The 16,407-nt window shown below is 37.1% G+C and overlaps 3 protein-coding genes and 1 non-coding gene across 4 annotated transcripts; 1 reads left to right on the forward strand and 3 right to left on the reverse strand.

Moving 5' to 3' along the window:
• Window positions 1-20: 20 nt before the first annotated feature.
• LOC120462285 (SUMO-conjugating enzyme UBC9) lies at window positions 21-3,303 on the reverse strand. The gene is made up of 7 exons (XM_039650866.2): window positions 2,998-3,303; window positions 2,682-2,764; window positions 2,493-2,576; window positions 1,636-1,708; window positions 1,293-1,402; window positions 705-784; window positions 21-599 (listed from the first exon to the last, which is right to left on the reverse strand). Exons 2-7 carry the CDS (start codon window positions 2,745-2,747, stop codon window positions 536-538), a joined length of 477 nt encoding a protein of 158 aa, XP_039506800.1. The 5' UTR covers window positions 2,748-2,764; window positions 2,998-3,303; the 3' UTR covers window positions 21-535.
• Window positions 3,304-3,573: 270 nt separating this feature from the next.
• On the reverse strand, window positions 3,574-5,496 carry mpst (mercaptopyruvate sulfurtransferase). The gene is made up of 2 exons (XM_039650865.2): window positions 4,866-5,496; window positions 3,574-4,073 (listed from the first exon to the last, which is right to left on the reverse strand). Exons 1-2 carry the CDS (start codon window positions 5,452-5,454, stop codon window positions 3,772-3,774), a joined length of 891 nt encoding a protein of 296 aa, XP_039506799.2. The 5' UTR covers window positions 5,455-5,496; the 3' UTR covers window positions 3,574-3,771.
• Window positions 5,497-5,697: 201 nt separating this feature from the next.
• On the forward strand, window positions 5,698-5,769 carry trnac-gca (transfer RNA cysteine (anticodon GCA)). The gene has a single exon. It is a non-coding gene; the product is annotated as a tRNA-Cys (tRNA).
• A 1,220-nt stretch (window positions 5,770-6,989) lies between these two features.
• Window positions 6,990-12,482, reverse strand: LOC120462137 (uncharacterized). Its single transcript, XM_039650635.2, has 3 exons — window positions 12,036-12,482; window positions 11,517-11,915; window positions 6,990-11,161 (listed from the first exon to the last, which is right to left on the reverse strand). The coding sequence occupies exons 1-3, from the start codon at window positions 12,480-12,482 to the stop codon at window positions 7,298-7,300; spliced, it is 4,710 nt and encodes a 1,569-aa protein (XP_039506569.2). The 3' UTR covers window positions 6,990-7,297.
• Window positions 12,483-16,407: the final 3,925 nt, after the last annotated feature.

Here is a 16,407-nt window from a genome sequence, read left to right on the forward strand (position 1 = left end):
TATATAAACAACAATACGTGTAGCAACCACTTCTTTTTATTTCAAATAATACATACTCATACATTTATTATGGCCACACATTTTAATTAATGTAATGAAACGATAAAAAAGTAAATAAAAGTCAATTATAAAGTCAAGTAAATCGTTTTCAATATTTATATTATATGTACAGAAACCCTCCACTTTTACCATCTTTGCTCTGTATAAAAGTTGATTTTGAACAACTGATCTGCAAACAGTTTCCTCACCAAAACACTTATTTATTATTATTATTTTTTTAACCATCACTTGGTAACTGGTCAGCACAGATCAGCAGCCGACTTTAACTTCCATCTTGGTTGCTTTCATCTTAATGAGTTGTTTTACATCCATCCTTATTCGGTTCTGAAGCCAACTTGACCAAATCTCTATTTTAACTTTCAACTGCAGTTTTGGGATTTTCATTGAGTGGCGAAGGATTCTGGAGCATCAGAATGGCAGCTATGTGGGAACTGGATCTGTTCGGCACAGGCTTTCAGATTGTGCACTTGTTGCTCTATGTGGGAGCGAATCTCTTAGCTTGTGCCCTCACACGCTTTTCGTAGTCCATCCTGTTTTGACTGTAGGAGAATGAGAGAGAGATAAGATCAATGATGTGGGCTTGGCAGCGGTTGACAGTACAATGTAATATTAAAAGGTGCACGTAATGTTTAGCTGAACTTTACCAGTATGTCGTATATGCCTCTGCCTGTGCTGGGTCTTGAATATTGGGCTCATTAAGAAGTTCCTGGATGCCCAACAAAATCTACACAGCCACAACAACAAATGACATACAAAAGCACTGTTTATTGGCCCAAAAGGTTTGTTCAAAATGATTTATGATCAACAATGATTTCCAAGTATTTTAATCATGATTAGGTGTACACAACCATTCAAAAAGTGTGGGGTCTGCCAGTTTTTTTTGTTTTTTTTAATTTATAATGTTAAAAAAGATGTCTATTTATTTTGAAATTTCAATTCATGAACGAATCCTGAAAAAAATGGATCACGGTTTCCACAAAAATATAAAGCAGCACAACTGTTTTCAACATTGATAATAATAATAAATGTTTCTTGAGCAGCAAATTATCATATTAGAATAATTTCTGAAGAATCATGTGACACTGAAGACTGGAGTAATGATGCTGAAAATTCAGATTTGCCATTACAGGAATAAACAATAAAATAAATAACCATAAAAAACAATGCCTTTCATTTTTTACAGAGCCTCAAACCTTTGAACGGTAGTGTATAACTAGTGTATTTTTACATACTTGTTTGATGGTGATGGCTGGTCTCCAATCCTTCTCTTCTTCCAGTATGGACAGACACACTGTACCTGAAGGATAGACGTTTGGGTGGAAGATCGGAGGTTCAAACTTGCCTGAGAAGAACAAAATCAACACGTTAGGTTTGTTTCCACAATACATATTGTTTTATAGCAGCTTAAAAACAGTCTTTAAGTGCTAATGAACAGCTTTACAAAAAATATGCAAACGGTATAATCAGGGTTCAACAAATAAAACACCTGTAAAAGGTGTGGTGACAATGACATTAATAAGCAATATAAAAACAAACGTTTAGTGTATAACATCTCTTATAGAGGAGAAAACTCACATTTGGGTGGTGAAGATGGATAGTCATCCTTAAACAACATTCTCAGTTTGTACAAACCTCCCTCCCAAAGAGTCTACAGGACACATAACGACAGATTTTAAAACTCTGGTAAATTAAAATTGGTTCACAGTTCAAACATGATATTTGTCTCTGAATTAAAAATAAGGTAATACAAGCCTACTACAAAAACACTCACAAACATATATTAAAATTACTATTTTTTATTTAAGACATTATTATTATTTAACCTAGACAAATTATGTATGTACACAAAAGACAAGACAGATCTGCATGTATACCCACCAATCTAATATGTACAGATACAATTATGCAAGGGAATGTAAATAAGAAAAGGAGTAGGATATGTTAAACAAATATACCCGTGTACAAATGTTAAATATAAGTATAAAAATTACCCCTGGCATATATTCTGATTGAGGCTTAATCTAGAACTCTATGTTCCGGTTTCACAGACAGCGTTTAGATTAAACCAGGATTAGGCCTTAGTTCAATTAGGGAATTTAAATTCATTTAAGAAACGACACCTTTAATTATTTTAAGATGTCGGATCAAGTTACTTTCAGTTAAAACAGCTCAAACATGCATTTTAGTCTGGATTAGATTTAAGGCTTGTCTGTGAAACCGGAGGTTAGTAAATTGATCTAAAACAGGGTTCCCCAAAGCTCCAACCCTGATCAAACACCTTGATAAGCTTGTTCAGGTGTGTTTGACCAGGGTTAGAGCTAAACTCTGCGGGGACAGTGACCCTCCAGGACCAAGTTTGGGGAACCCTGATCTAAAACTTATTTTAGGCAGGGATTTGTTTGAGAAGAAAGATGGCCGATTTGGAAACTAACCCCCTTTTTCCCTGGTATCGCACACTCCCAATTCATGAGATTCATGGTGCCATCTGGGTTCTTGGTTGGTACAGCCACAAAACCCTACAGAGAAACAACAAAAGGTACCACAACTCAAAATATAGTTCTGAATTCTATATATTTTTCAAGTTCTGCACATTTGATCTTGTGTATTTGTGAGTCCCTTACAAAAGGATGATCTTTCCTCCAGGCTTTCCGCTCCTGTGACAGTCTACTCAAAGCAATTCCAGACATGACTCAACAGCGCCACCCTGCGGGTAGAAAAACACATCAGCAAACGTGTCGTCGGTGCATCCGTAAAGAGAGAAATACACATTAAAGGTGAGCTTATAAGAATATAATGTCTAAAGATAAATCACATGAACTTTTAGGTTCAACCACTTTCAATTTTGTGAGTGCTACTACTTAGCAACACTCATATCATCATTAGCATCATACGCCACTAGCTGTCAACAATTAACGTTAGAGTCGCTCGCTGGCTTACCTTAAACAAATGTTTTAAAATACCTTTCCAGCCAATACCAAACGGTTTTAGTCAATGGTTTTAGCGAACTCCAAAACAAAATCTCGAAAGTTAAAGCGATCCAAAGGTGTAACGTTAGGGAAGAGACCTCGAGACCACTTAATGCTCACGGATCCACCTAGCGCTTGATCATCAACTGTTTGATTTTGAAAATTAAAAATCCACATAAATTTGCCAAACTAGTCGTATAATAGATTTAAAATTACATCTAGATTTAGTCTAAAATGCCTGGAAAATAGACAAACAACGTTGAGTCATGAAGACAGTGGAATGGAGAGTAGCGTCTATTTGTTTTTATTCGCAGGACCATCAGGCAATAATAGAGGCGACTATGGATGCGTCCAATTAAAATGTTGCACGAGGGAAGAACTACAGTCTATGGGGTAGAAAGACTGAATTTTGACAATTCCACGCGGAAGATCCACATTACCTTTATGTGTAAGCTGATATAATTCAGCATTGATTGCAATATGATAAAATGCCCCTTATGCGTGTGTTGTTGAAACTATTAAATACTGGCACACAAGACATGAGATGTATGTATATTGCATTTATTAGACACACAACCTGGTTTGGTCACTAATTATAGTTAGCTTTATTTTTTTAACCAGAAAAAAAAGAGCTTAATAGCCTTTTTGTGCAATCATTTCAGATCAGAATGAGGCTTCTTGTGATTCCATTAGTCATCAGTTCTTTATTCCCGAAGAAAAGGTGTTGTACTGGTTTAAGAAACCATCATGGCTGTTTTCCTTTTCCCTCAGAGATCACATGTTCAGGTGCAGCCTTGGCGAACCACTCGGACCACGCTCCATCATACAGACAGACCCCCGGGTGGCCGCACAGGTGAGCGGCGAGGGCGATGTGACAGGCTGTCACTCCTGAGCCACAGGTAACCCAGAAGGGCTTCTGCATGTCAACTCCTGCCTGCTGGAAGAGCTTGGTGAGTTCCTCCACAGGATGTTCTAGACCTGATGTCGAGTCCATGAAGCTGGGAAAAGGCATGTTGATCGATCCAGGAATATGACCAGGCTCTGTGTCTAAGATATAAAACAGAGAAATGTAGAAAAATAAGACAATGGCACTTTGGTATTTTTGATAAACAAAAAAATAAATCTTATGTCTATAAATAAAACTTTGATTATTGTACCTTGTGTTATATTCTATAAGAGTACTTAAAACATATGTGAATGTGGTTACAAAATGCATGTAATAAAATATACAAAAGCTAGAAAGTGATTTAAATAGTTTTAGATTAAGTATGGCACTGTATGACATTGCTTATACTGTATTACTGTGGAGAATTAAAACTATAACAATAGTTGAAATAACTGATAATAGAAAAGTGGTAGTGTGCATTGATTCATAGACTGATAGCATCTTTTTTCACTTTCTTATCTTGTACCATAAAAATCAGCCAAAATAAACATTTGTAATGTCACACAAACAATAAAACATTGGATATTCTAACAGCATTGGATATTGTACATTATGATGTAAGAGTAGTTCACACACACAAAAAAAAATCCATTTGAATGTATAAGGGAAAGTGCTTTTGAATGCTTACCTTTTTTTAAAGAAATATTCCATGTGGTCACAAAAATGCATTTATAATAATTTTACAAATGTTAGAAAACGTTGCTTAAAATAGTTAACACTGAAAATTTGTTGCTACAAATATCGAAACATTCTTAAATCAAGATATTACTTGAGAAGAAAAAAAAGACATACAATTTAGATATTTCATGTCTTTTTTTCTTCTCAAGGAAATATTTAATACTGTTTAGATATTTACACTAGGAAAAAAGTGTGTGACCGGTCACCATACTTACTTGACCTTGGCTCTGGTTCAACCCCACGAAATCTTCCATTGTCTCTGGCGTCGACTACTTGAAATTCATTCGTTTTAATGTTGTTCAAAACGTCTTCATAAGTTTTGACCCAGGACTTGTTAAAGGACGCTTTGAACTCGGCACGCTCTGGTTTACTATATTGCTCGGTAATGGGATGACCCTCTCTTAACCAGTTCTTTAATCCACCGTTCAAAACCGACACGGAATTGTGTCCAAACACCCTAAACATCCACCACACCCGTGGTGCAGAGAACGAACCAAAATCGCTGGCATCGTAAACGACGACATGAGTGTTGTTCCCTATTCCCAGCTTACCCACATAATTTGCGAACTCGCCCACGGTAGGCAGCATGTGATCAAACTCGGAGCTTTTGTCATTACATTCGTCGATGTCGAAAAACGAAGCTCCAGGAATGTGAGTTTGTTCAAACTCGGCCCAAGCATTTCGTTTCGTTTTAGGTAAATACCAAGATGCATCTAATATCCGCAGATTTGGTCCCAATCGGTTGCTTTTGACAGCGTCCGCAAGCCATCGCGCCGCTACGAGAGCTCGAGTTTGAGCAGCCATGTCACTCGCGCGCTGCACCACTGCACTACAACCTCTCGACGGCAGTCTATGCTGCAAATGCCGAGTGAATTACTGTTAAAGTATTACATTGGTGTGATATTTTGTTGACGGGAAAAGAGGGGATCTAAACAATGAGCTTCTTAAAAATTATTTAACTTAAAATTACAATCTAATTTGATTTTGTATTAAGTACGCATATAACATTGCTAATAAATATCTGAAACATGTGTATGTAAAGCGCGAGGGGGTATAGCTCAGTGGTAGAGCATTTGACTGCAGATCAAGAGGTCCCCGGTTCAAATCCGGGTGCCCCCTGCTATATTTATTACTTTTTTGTGATTTGTCTTTTAGTATCTTCAGTGATCAGTGCATTCAGTAATTAAATACATTTCAGCCATATAAAATTAGTACAATGGCTAATGTATTTCTAATGTAAAAACGCTTGCACAGGTATAGATTTGAGGGGTTATTTTTTTTTAAGTTTTCAAACATGTAAGGCATGACTGGATGTGTCAAAAAGTTCACTCCATTCCAAAGATAAATATTCTTGTTTTCTAAGCAGTAAAGAAATGCATAAGAAATACAACAATGTTGGAAAGAATTGAGTGCAAGTGATGTTTTAATGGATGCAAAGGTTTAATAGTGCTAGGTTTCTGAAATAAATTAACTGAATCACTTGAATACCTGCACCGTGATGATGTATATATAATATGAAATTAGTTAGCTCTCTGACTACAATAGTGGTAGCTGTTACAATTTTCCAACAGACTGTTTCATTCATCTGGTTTAGCTGAGTTTAGCTGTGTCATGTTTTTTGGTTATGCTTACTTGTGATGTTTGTTATGCGTACATGGTTACTATAATGTGACTTGTGTGAAAGAGGAATTGTTTTCTTTCACTGAGTGTTATTGTCAGTTTGTAAAAGACATTATTAGCTTGTCACAGGGTATGCATTTCTTTGGGAGTCATGCGAATATAATTACTTCATGGTATTGAAGGTTTTAGAGCAGTTCTAATCCTTTTAGATATTGATTCAAATAAACTGTTTAGTGATTCCCATGCCTTTACGGTGTAAGCAGAACTATTCATTTGATGATTCAGTGTTTAATGTGCTCTCTCACTCATCATCAGTTAAAATATTTGTCCAGCTTCATGGCAAAAATTTAAGTTATCACATATTTTGTAGGCTATACTTGTTCTTGTTTTTGGTTGATGAGCTCATTGTTTATTGTTAAAACAATTAAAAGACATTAAGGGTGATTTATCTGCATTTTATTATTATAATAGTAAAGAATGTTATTGAGTTTTATAATACAATTTTTATTCAGTAAGTCAGTAAGCCAGTTTGTAATACATTCATATAATATTTTAGGAAAGTATTAAAACAGAAAAGGAGAGCAAAAAAGATACAGAGAAAGAGATAAAAAAAAAAAAGAAATACAGTGCTGTGGTATGTAAGTGCAGTATTTAAAATTCTGCAATACGCAAAAAGGTACATCAGTTCTTACAAACACATTTTAATCTTAACTAAAACATAGTGGGTAAACACAATAAGTATAGTAGAAACTGATTTACACCAAACAGTATGTAAAAAAAAAAAGAAGAAGAAGTGAATTAAGGCCAACTCAACATTAAATATTCTGTTGTCAAAAATGTAACAATCTGAAATGTAGTGTAGTTATAGTATAACTTTTATTTCAAGATTTCATATCCTTATTCTTGCTAAAATTCTTAAGTATATTTGGTATTGATTCCATACATTATATGCCATCTATAACTGTGTAAAGTTCACTGTGTAAAGTCCTTGCACACGTTGTAGACTTAGAGGACCTATATGTACCATTTATGGCATAAACTTTTTAGCTTTCAGTCTGGGTATGATTTGCATGTCCCTGACATCATTGTGCTGCAGAAGCCAGCACAGGTATCTCTCTGAGCCCATACCCCATCCACTTGTTTGAAGAGGGATGGCTTGACGCATGTCGATGTACCATTTGTAAGAGTCCTCTGGTACAGCATGGTGTTGTAAGGCCTCTCGTACCATTTCAGGTGTAGAATGACGTTCCCCAAGCCCTACTGTCTCCCCTAACCCCAAGAGAAGGTCAGCAGCCTTGGCTTTGCTTCTACCTGAACCTTCAATATATGCTTGGTAGAAGGGCACTCCAAGATGGTCCATTTCTGTCAGCCAAACAGCACCTCCATACTTTTTAATTAGGACCTTTTCTCCCTTTCGAGTTAGCTTCCTGCCAAACTGTGGTTGTCCCTCCTGAACCCACTCAAGGCAATCAGAGGATGGCATAATGTTAATGGCTTGATCCAAAGGTACTCTTGGAAGAGGGTTTTCTAAGTTCTTCAGTAGTTCTTGGGCATGAGATAGTGTACCAGCTGTGTTTAAGATAATGTCGGAATGTTGCTTTACCATTGCCTGAGTCAAATGTGCAACATAGCCTTCAGCAATTGTCATGGCAGCATCCATGTCGCCCAGAAGCTCGCATTCCACATGGTAGAACTGGTTGAGATGTGTAGCGTCAGGATCCTCCCCTCTGAAACTGGGGGACACGTAGTAAGCCCCAGGAAGACCATCATGAAACCTCATAAAGTACTCTAAAACAAACTGCATAGAGTCTGCCAGATATACATCTTGGCCCAACATGTTGACAAACACTGGCTCAGAATCTGACCCCAGACCCATTGGAGAGGAAATTGTGTCAGTTGTGATAGGTGTCAGTGCATAGGCATACTTGCATTTGTTGTTGAAGTACTCTACTGTGCTATGAAACAGGGTGTTTTGGATTTGAAAAAGGTTGCGATACCATTTGCTCTTGATGGCTAATGCTGCATGAGTCTGGGGGTCTTCCCATGACTGAGGTGGAGTAGTCTTTGTTATCTTGGTGTAGATCTCTGTAAGGTCCTCTTTGTTAGCTGGAGGACCATCTACTGATGTTACATATCCTGTGTAAGTTGGGCAGAACTGAGAAGCCACAACTGGGGATTTGGGGTCATTAGGCTGATGAACTAATGGAATCAGTTTGGCATGGGCATAATCAAACTCAAACCCTTCAAATATGAGAGCTACACAATGGGCATTCATTCCTTCTTGCACAAGATGAGCAACCTTTTGTATTGCCACGAGTAGGGATGTATAGTCGCTCTCCTTCAGACGGAAGATGTCACTGGTAAGAGGTTTTCTTGGCACTAGAACTGTAAAGCCTGGTGTGTTTGGAAAAGGAGTAAGGAAGGCTACATGTTCATTGTCTTCCCAGACACGCCACTGTTGCTCTTCACCACGAATAATGCGGGGGAAAAGGCTGGTATCAGAAGGATCTCCATGGAAGTCAAAGCAAGAAGGGGCATTGGATGTAGGGAGTCGAGAGCGAATCTTTGCCTGCACCTGGTCAAGAAGAGTATCTTCACATCGGGGACCATTTTTGGAGCTACAGTATCCAGGATCATAAGGATTGAACTCCATTTCCTCAGCTGTTTGAGGTTTCCAGTTTGGTTCTAGGTCATGGAGAGGCAAGATTTTGATGTAAGCTGGCTTGTCATGTTCTGGCATGGACACAAGGGCGCAGCGATGCACAGAAAGTTTCTCACAAAGGAGATTGGCAACTAACTGTGCCCCCTGCATCATTGCTATGTAGTCAGGTAACACTAACTGAAAGATGCTACTAGGTCCATTCATAGTCTTTCGAGTGAGAATAGTGGCTCCTGGGGTCCAAGGATTAGACTGTAGGTGAGCTACCAATTCATTAGTCTCCCAAATCACATTCATAAACTCCTTCCTAGGTCTTAAAACCTCAGTTCGAGGAATGCCACTGACCATTGAACCAACAAACATGACCCCAGCATTGGTTTCAATAACGGCTTCACCGTGATGGTCCACAGCAATAATTCCTGCACACTTTTCTTCCAGATCATTGTTGATAACTTCTCGACAAGCCTGTCTGAGACTGTAACCTTTGAGGTTGTATAAGCTGGCTACTTTGTGAGCAACTGTTTGGCGTAAGAAGGCATCACCATCACCAGAGCATGTCACGGCTAGTTTCTCATCGGCATAAATTCCTGCCCCAACTATGGCGGTGTCACCGACTCTGCCTTTCCACTTGCCAACTAAACCTCCAGTGGATGTGGCTGCTGCTAACTTGCCCCACTTATCCAGCGCAACTGCACCTACAGTTTGAGGATGGTTATTCTTGCCATCATCTGACTTCATAAGCAACTCCTTGTATCTTATATCAGTGTCAAAGTACTCTGATTTTAGTGTTGTTTCTTTTTCTCCAAGACTGTGTACAAACTCTTCGGCACCTTCTCCAATCAGTAAAGAGTGCACACTCTTTTCCATAACACAGCGGGCTGCTTTTATTGGGTTTTTCAGTCGTCGCAGGCAAGCCACGGATCCAGAGTTCTTCCCATGTCCATCCACAATGGTGGCTTCCATTTCATGCTCCCCATCTTTGTTATATACTGATCCCTTGCCAGCATTAAACAAAAAACAGTCCTCCAATGCAACTACACTTCTTTGTACTGCATCCAGACTACTACCTCCATGAAAAAGCACTTGTGCTCCAAGAGTTAGAGCTGTTTGAAGGGCAAATTCAATGGTCCCAATCACCTTCTCATTTAACATCATTTCCTCTCCTGCCCCACCATGGATCACTAAAGTGAAATCTGGCTGCATGTTTTTTTGCTCCTCAGCTCTGACTGCATCATCCACGGAAGATCTATTTACTAGTTTTTCTTTATTGTCTTGCAGGAGACATTCAATGGCTCCCATCTGCCCTGCAATGGCATACCTTAGTGCCATAAGCATTACTAGTTTTAGATTGAACTCAAGTCTTTCTTTGAGATTTCCCAGGACATTGGCGAAAGTACCCTTTCCATTCAGGACTAGACGTACTTTGTCCTTCCTGCCTAGATATGTGACAGCCAGCTGGTCTGTAGCGTAGACGTTACCAACAGCACACTCAACTCCCTCCATTAGATCTGACCCAGTCAAGTAAATCGAAGGGCATCCAAAAGGGTCAAGAAACTTCTTGAGTGGATTATCTTGAGACATAGATCTGCGCAAGGCTGCCAGATGAGGCCCCACTCCAAGGCCAAGTTTTGTAGCTTTGATTAGGTTTTTGTGCTCTAAAAAAGCAAGGTGAAAGAGCTGGAAAAGCTCATTTGTGTACTGGGGAACATTGTCTGGACCAATGCAGGATGCCAGTGCTGTAACAAGCTGGTGAGATCTAATCGTTGTGGAGTATGTGGGATCACAGCGGCCATGTTTAAAGTGACGCATGTGAGTAGGTGTCACCATGATGAGACTAGTAGCTGCATCGCCAAGTGTTTGCCTCAAGGACAGCTGCAAAGTGAAATTAATCCATGCATCATATAGACATCTGTGACCCCTTAAGGTGGTGAACACATCAGGGTAGGATGATATTTCAAAAGTCATGACTGACTGGCTGGCTTGTAGAAGACTAGAAACAGACTGATTCGGCACAGTTATTCCTTTCAGAGGCATTTTCAGAGGTTTAGGGTGAACAGAACCAGCATTTGAGAATGGACCTAACTTATTGTTTTGCATGTTAAGTACTATGTTTTCAGATTCGGAGAACTGCCACAGACGTTCAACAAGAAGCCCAGCTACCATTCCATCCAGGGCACTATGCTCAAACAACATGCCTGCTTGTCCATCTTTAAAAACCACCAAGTTCACCACCTGTTGATGAAGATGGTAAATAGTTTTGTCATTCTGTCATTCATATTCACATTACAGTCTGATTTAACCATTGTTATGGGAAGTCATATAATCCACGAATTTCAAGAGTACTTTACTTTACAGTACTTAATTTTATCTTAATAAAACAATTTTTTTAAATAGCAAATTAGCATTTAATGCACTGAATTATTGAAAAAAGTAAAGCTTTTAAAAGAAGTTTCAATTCAATTCAAATGTCAAATGTCATTTCTGAAATTTGACAAACCCCAATTGGTGTTGGAAATTAAGTTTACTGCTTTACAGTTCTAATTATAAGGTTCAAATTGTATAAATATCCTAATTTGTTTTTACACACCTTATCATAGTATCTCAAACATCTGCTGTCTTTCTCCCCTAGGCGGACTGTATTAAGTATTCCTGCAAGATCAGCCGGTGCTGGTTGGTCTTCCAGGGAAACAGCTAGAATGGCACTCTCCATCATTTCAAGTGAAACTGCTGCTTCACCCCCTGCCTTTAAGATATCCATTCTCACAGAATGCCAGGCTTGGCGATGAAGAGAAGACAGACCACAAATAACGGACGGGTCTTGTTCGGGGGGCGCTTCTGGGTGACTCATTGCATGCACCAGTTGGGCGTAGATGTCATTGAGAGGTAGAGCTGAAAGAGATTCCTTTGAACTTGGTTTCCATACAATTTGAATCGGAAATATACCCCCTCGACAGGTCAATATGGCGTGAAGGCTGTCTGGGTATGTCTGGAACATTTAGGCAAATAAGATTTCATTAAGATGAGTGAAATTGGTCATTAAAATTAGTTTCAATTAGTTAGAGTAACTTAAAATAGTAAAAAATGGGGGTTAATTGGAAATAAATACCTTTAGCTCATCATGGTTCTTGCCTGGTAGGCGACTAGCCGCAAAAACCTGTGACTGTTGTGTTCGCTCAGTTGGTACATCCCCTTCCACCAGCAATGGTTCACTGTACAGCTTAGCAGCTGCCCACAGCAGAGCCGTAGCCCGCTCTATCTGTGCAAACTCCCCATTTAGCTTGGAGGAGGGCAGGATGGAGGGAATAGCGGTGGAATTGGGCAGAGGGTCATAGCAGGAGAGCAGACGCTTTTTGAATTCCTCTGTCACCCAGTTCTCACGTCCAGAAGCGTGATCTTTCAGATGTTTTTGGACTTCTTGGAGTACATCTCTCTGCTGAAAGAGGGCAGTTTTATAGTGTTGGTACTGGTCGGGATTTAAGGTGAGCTGGAGCACCCGGCTAGCTTCCTGGAGAGTAACATCCAGTTCTGGAATGGGATAATCAGGTAGCGCCATACTGCAGAGTAAAGCATAAAACATAAAACTTCATAATACATGCTTAAGTTGTGTCATGTGATTTAAAATTGAACAATACCATGTTTGTATGATTACACTCGGGAGCATTTTCTCATGGTACATGAAACACATTACTTTTTTTGTCATGTGCATTTCAATAATTTCATTAGTGGCTTAATAAATTGGCTTATTTCAAGCGCAAAAGACTTAGTGTGATTTAGTAATGTACTTTAACTGTACAAGAATTTTACCACTATAACGTACCTGATTACTTAATGACATTGACACATTGCAAACGTACAGATACTCAAAATTAACTTCTGTCAAGTTACCTTTAGGTCATGTGGACATAATGAGTATAGCATGCTATCTGTATAGGCAGTCGTCATGGGAATATGTCTCATGCTGCATGTTCCTAATTTGATTTTGTCTGATTTAATCACGCTCTGTCTCTTTTTGTAACTTGTGTAATGCTGTCTTTCTTTTTTTCCATTTATGGTCTCTGGTGACTTGGAAGTTCACTCAAGGTGGCATTGATCATGTAATTTCATTGATTACTACTGAATTCATTCACTTTAAAACTGGAACAACAGCCATGTAAGTACGATTTTGAGACTGCTGTATCTTTTGCAAGAAAATCTAAATTTACATACACACTTATTCAATAAAGTATTATAGAATATTTTTACACAATTAATTGCCTGTAAAACATGGTATTGTCCTGCTTAAAACAGTTTAAACCACCATAAACCAGGCCAGGCTGTGAGACTAACTTAAACCATCTCTTTTGGGGTTTTTTTTGGTCTCTTTTTATTTTTATTTTTTGCAAGAACTTTTTACATACTGATTTGACATTCTTATACTGTGCATGTAGGATTTTTCCTCCCAGAATGTATCAAAATGTTTTTGATAGGCTATATTTGCATAACTTAACTTTATATTGCAAGTAAATTGATGTCTATATTTTCTGGGGGTAAAAGAGAAAAAAACAGAAAAGAAAGTAAAACACAATCTCACAATGCCATAATTACACAATTGTGAGGGCAAATAAATTAGCTTCCAGATTGAGCTTCCAACTGCCATTATGTATTGATTTAAAACATGTATATATATATATATATATATGAAGAGTTCAGATGCAAAAGCCTCTAAATGCCATTTCAAATTTTCTTCTTTAATGATGATTTTTATCAAACTTGTATATTTAAGTTCAGTAATTTCACTTAAATGGCAATGATAATTACCTATTAATTGTTATTTAAGTGAAATTACTGAACTTAAATATACAAGTTTGATAAAAATCATCATTAAAGAAGAAAATTTCAAATGGCATTTAGAGGCTTTTGCGTCTGAACTCTTCATATATATATATATATATATATATTAGCGCATTAGTTTGGTAGTACTACACTAACAAACTAATGCACATGGCTAGTGGTTTAAAGTTTGGTTGACATTAATTCAGTGAAAACTTGACTACTTGATTTTAATGCCTCTTTCTGATTTTAAGTACAAAGTTATTTAAAGTTTTTCAACAAACTTTTGTATTTTAATGTCAGAAAAGAAACATTAAGCTAAAAACAAAACAAAAAAATATATATAAGCATTCAACTCACCTCAGAGCAGTAAAGACTTCCAAAGTATATGTCGTCTAGTCAATGCGATGAGAGCTAGAGTGCAACAACCTTTTGTTGCAGTGAACAAACAAGAAGAGGACTGTAATCTGAACCTAGTGATTCCAATTAAGGAATTTAATTTCCTATCTCCCAATAGACGTGCAGTATAACAGTAAGACGGTCACACTGACATTCCTTTTCTTTAAGAGTATAAGCCTTATTTATTGTTTCTACAAATGAACAACATTTTTGATACTACATTTTTATTCTAAACTCTTGCACAACTCAGTTATTTTAGTCTAAATATTAATAGTCTAAGTCTACACAAATTGACCTTTCTAGATTTTCTGTGTGGAAGCTGCATTTGATCCTTATTGGTATGCTCTGAAAAACATATTTATACCGCTATTGTACAGGGGTATTGATTTGTTGTGTGGTGATATATTGTTTGTTATGCTTTTTATGATTGTTGAGCACTTTGAGTTAAAAGTCGTTTAAAAGTGCTTTATAAACAGAGGAAATGAAACAAATTAAATGGAACCGATAGTCTTGTTCTATCTTTCACTCTGTTAGATTATTCATCTGAAGTCTAATGTTCTTTCTGCATTCACATCCTTCAGTCATTCAGAATAACCTGCAAAATGTGATTAGACTTGAAGTTGAAGTAGCTCAGTATTGCTTTATAATCGTATCCATAAGTTTTAGTATATGACAATAATCTAGACATTTGGATAACTTGTTCTCTCTGTAATCATGGTTGTATGTAAAGGACATTGAAGTTTCATTATCTCATTTAAAGACATCAGATGGTAGAAGAAGGATGAGGAGTTCCTTAATAGACATGGACACCTAAAAAATATCATGTGATGTGCTGTGTGGTGATGATTTTTGTTTCCCGTAAGCTAAACAAAGAATGTATTGAGTGAGATATCTTGTGTCTCACGTGAGAAAGGGCAAATTATTTTTAGTGAAATTTCAGGTGCTCTTTGTTATCAGATATCCAGATTATGAACAATGTTTAACTGTGACATTCAGGCTGAACATGTCCTGATCAGACAGACCTTGAAAAAGTGTATGATACGTATGATGTATAACTTCCTGTATAAATGTTTCTTGATTGGGTTCCTGGGTGTTTCACTTTTGGCCCTGTGAATTGTTATGATTCTTAAAACACACTTTCACTATTTTTTATTACTTGTATTTTATTTATTTATTTTTAATATGGGTAAAATGTGGTGTCTGTATAATACACAATTAATAACAATAACTGTATAATAACAATTTCATAATTTCAGTACATATTAGATTCTTTATTCAAAACAGCATTTTACATTATATATATATATATATATATATATATGTATATCCGATCAAGAAAGAATGATTCTGACCTTAAGTTTTATCAAAAGTTATGGTTTCAAACAATCATGCTCAAAGACAAAATATAAGATTTGATGTGTGAAAAAAGTAAAAAAAGGTAAATATCACAAATATTTTTCTAAAAAGTAAAAGCTAAATTTGATATTACATTGTGGATGTAAATGGACTTGGACTTAATGCAGGTAACCCAATGCACAGGAAAATGGTGACCTGAGAATACATTTAAATTTAAATTTATGATTATAAAGCTGAAAATACAGATTTTTTTAGATGAATATGCATGCACTGACTAAATTTTTTAAAAATCTAAACATTATCAAAAATAATGTAGGCCACTTTTTACTGGTTAACATAATGGCATTATCAGGACTCACATATTCCTCCATTGCATTATTATATATTATATTCATCATTAAATATAGTAGATTAATGTAGTATATAATATCTATAATTTAACATTATAATATCTATATTATATGATTTCTTTATATAATGAGTTCTAACATTATACAATATCTATAATTACTATTTTCATAGTAGAGGTTCATAAAGTCTGGAAAGAGGTCCAATAAAAGCCATTAAAGGCATTTTAAAGGCATTTCAAAGAAGTATCATTTTATAAACCCTGATGCATTGAAAAAACGCCAGAAATATACTGGTAATACTAACTAAATAGTCAGCAGCACACTTGTGGCTGTTTTTTGAGCCACGGCCCATTTACAAACTTGTTCCAATAACCCCGGAAGTAGTCAATTATATTCTTCTTCCGGAGCGGCATTGGTCGACCCTTTACCGAAGGCTGTCTGGTCTCCCCCACCCTTGCCAAGCTAAACATTCATTTCTGTCTAATTCAAACGTGAGTAAAAGTTTCCATTGGCTCCGAATATGAGTTTTTTAAACATTTGAGAACTCGGAGGTTGAGCTTATAG

This window comes from Pimephales promelas, chromosome 3 (assembly GCF_988280905.1).
Source record: "Pimephales promelas chromosome 3, fPimPro1.hap1.1, whole genome shotgun sequence".
Classification (NCBI taxonomy): domain Eukaryota; kingdom Metazoa; phylum Chordata; class Actinopteri; order Cypriniformes; family Leuciscidae; genus Pimephales; species Pimephales promelas.

What these genes read in the sequence shown, in the direction of transcription:
- LOC120462285 (XM_039650866.2), bottom strand. Translation starts at nt 2,747, where the DNA reads ATGTCTGGAATTGCTTTGAGTAGACTGTCACAGGAGCGGAAAGCCTGG. An exon ending in GGAGGAAAGATCATCCTTTT is followed by an intron (nt 2,577 to 2,681) that starts GTAAGGGACTCA and finishes GTTTCTCTGTAG; the next exon opens with GGTTTTGTGGCTGTACCAAC. An exon ending in TCCATCTTCACCACCCAAAT is followed by an intron (nt 1,403 to 1,635) that starts GTGAGTTTTCTC and finishes TGTTCTTCTCAG; the next exon opens with GCAAGTTTGAACCTCCGATC.
- mpst (XM_039650865.2), bottom strand. Translation starts at nt 5,454, where the DNA reads ATGGCTGCTCAAACTCGAGCTCTCGTAGCGGCGCGATGGCTTGCGGAC. An exon ending in TGAACCAGAGCCAAGGTCAA is followed by an intron (nt 4,074 to 4,865) that starts GTAAGTATGGTG and finishes TTTATATCTTAG; the next exon opens with ACACAGAGCCTGGTCATATT.
- LOC120462137 (XM_039650635.2), bottom strand. Translation starts at nt 12,482, where the DNA reads ATGGCGCTACCTGATTATCCCATTCCAGAACTGGATGTTACTCTCCAG. An exon ending in AGAACCATGATGAGCTAAAG is followed by an intron (nt 11,916 to 12,035) that starts GTATTTATTTCC and finishes TAAATGTTCCAG; the next exon opens with ACATACCCAGACAGCCTTCA. An exon ending in GTTTGAGATACTATGATAAG is followed by an intron (nt 11,162 to 11,516) that starts GTGTGTAAAAAC and finishes CTTCATCAACAG; the next exon opens with GTGGTGAACTTGGTGGTTTT.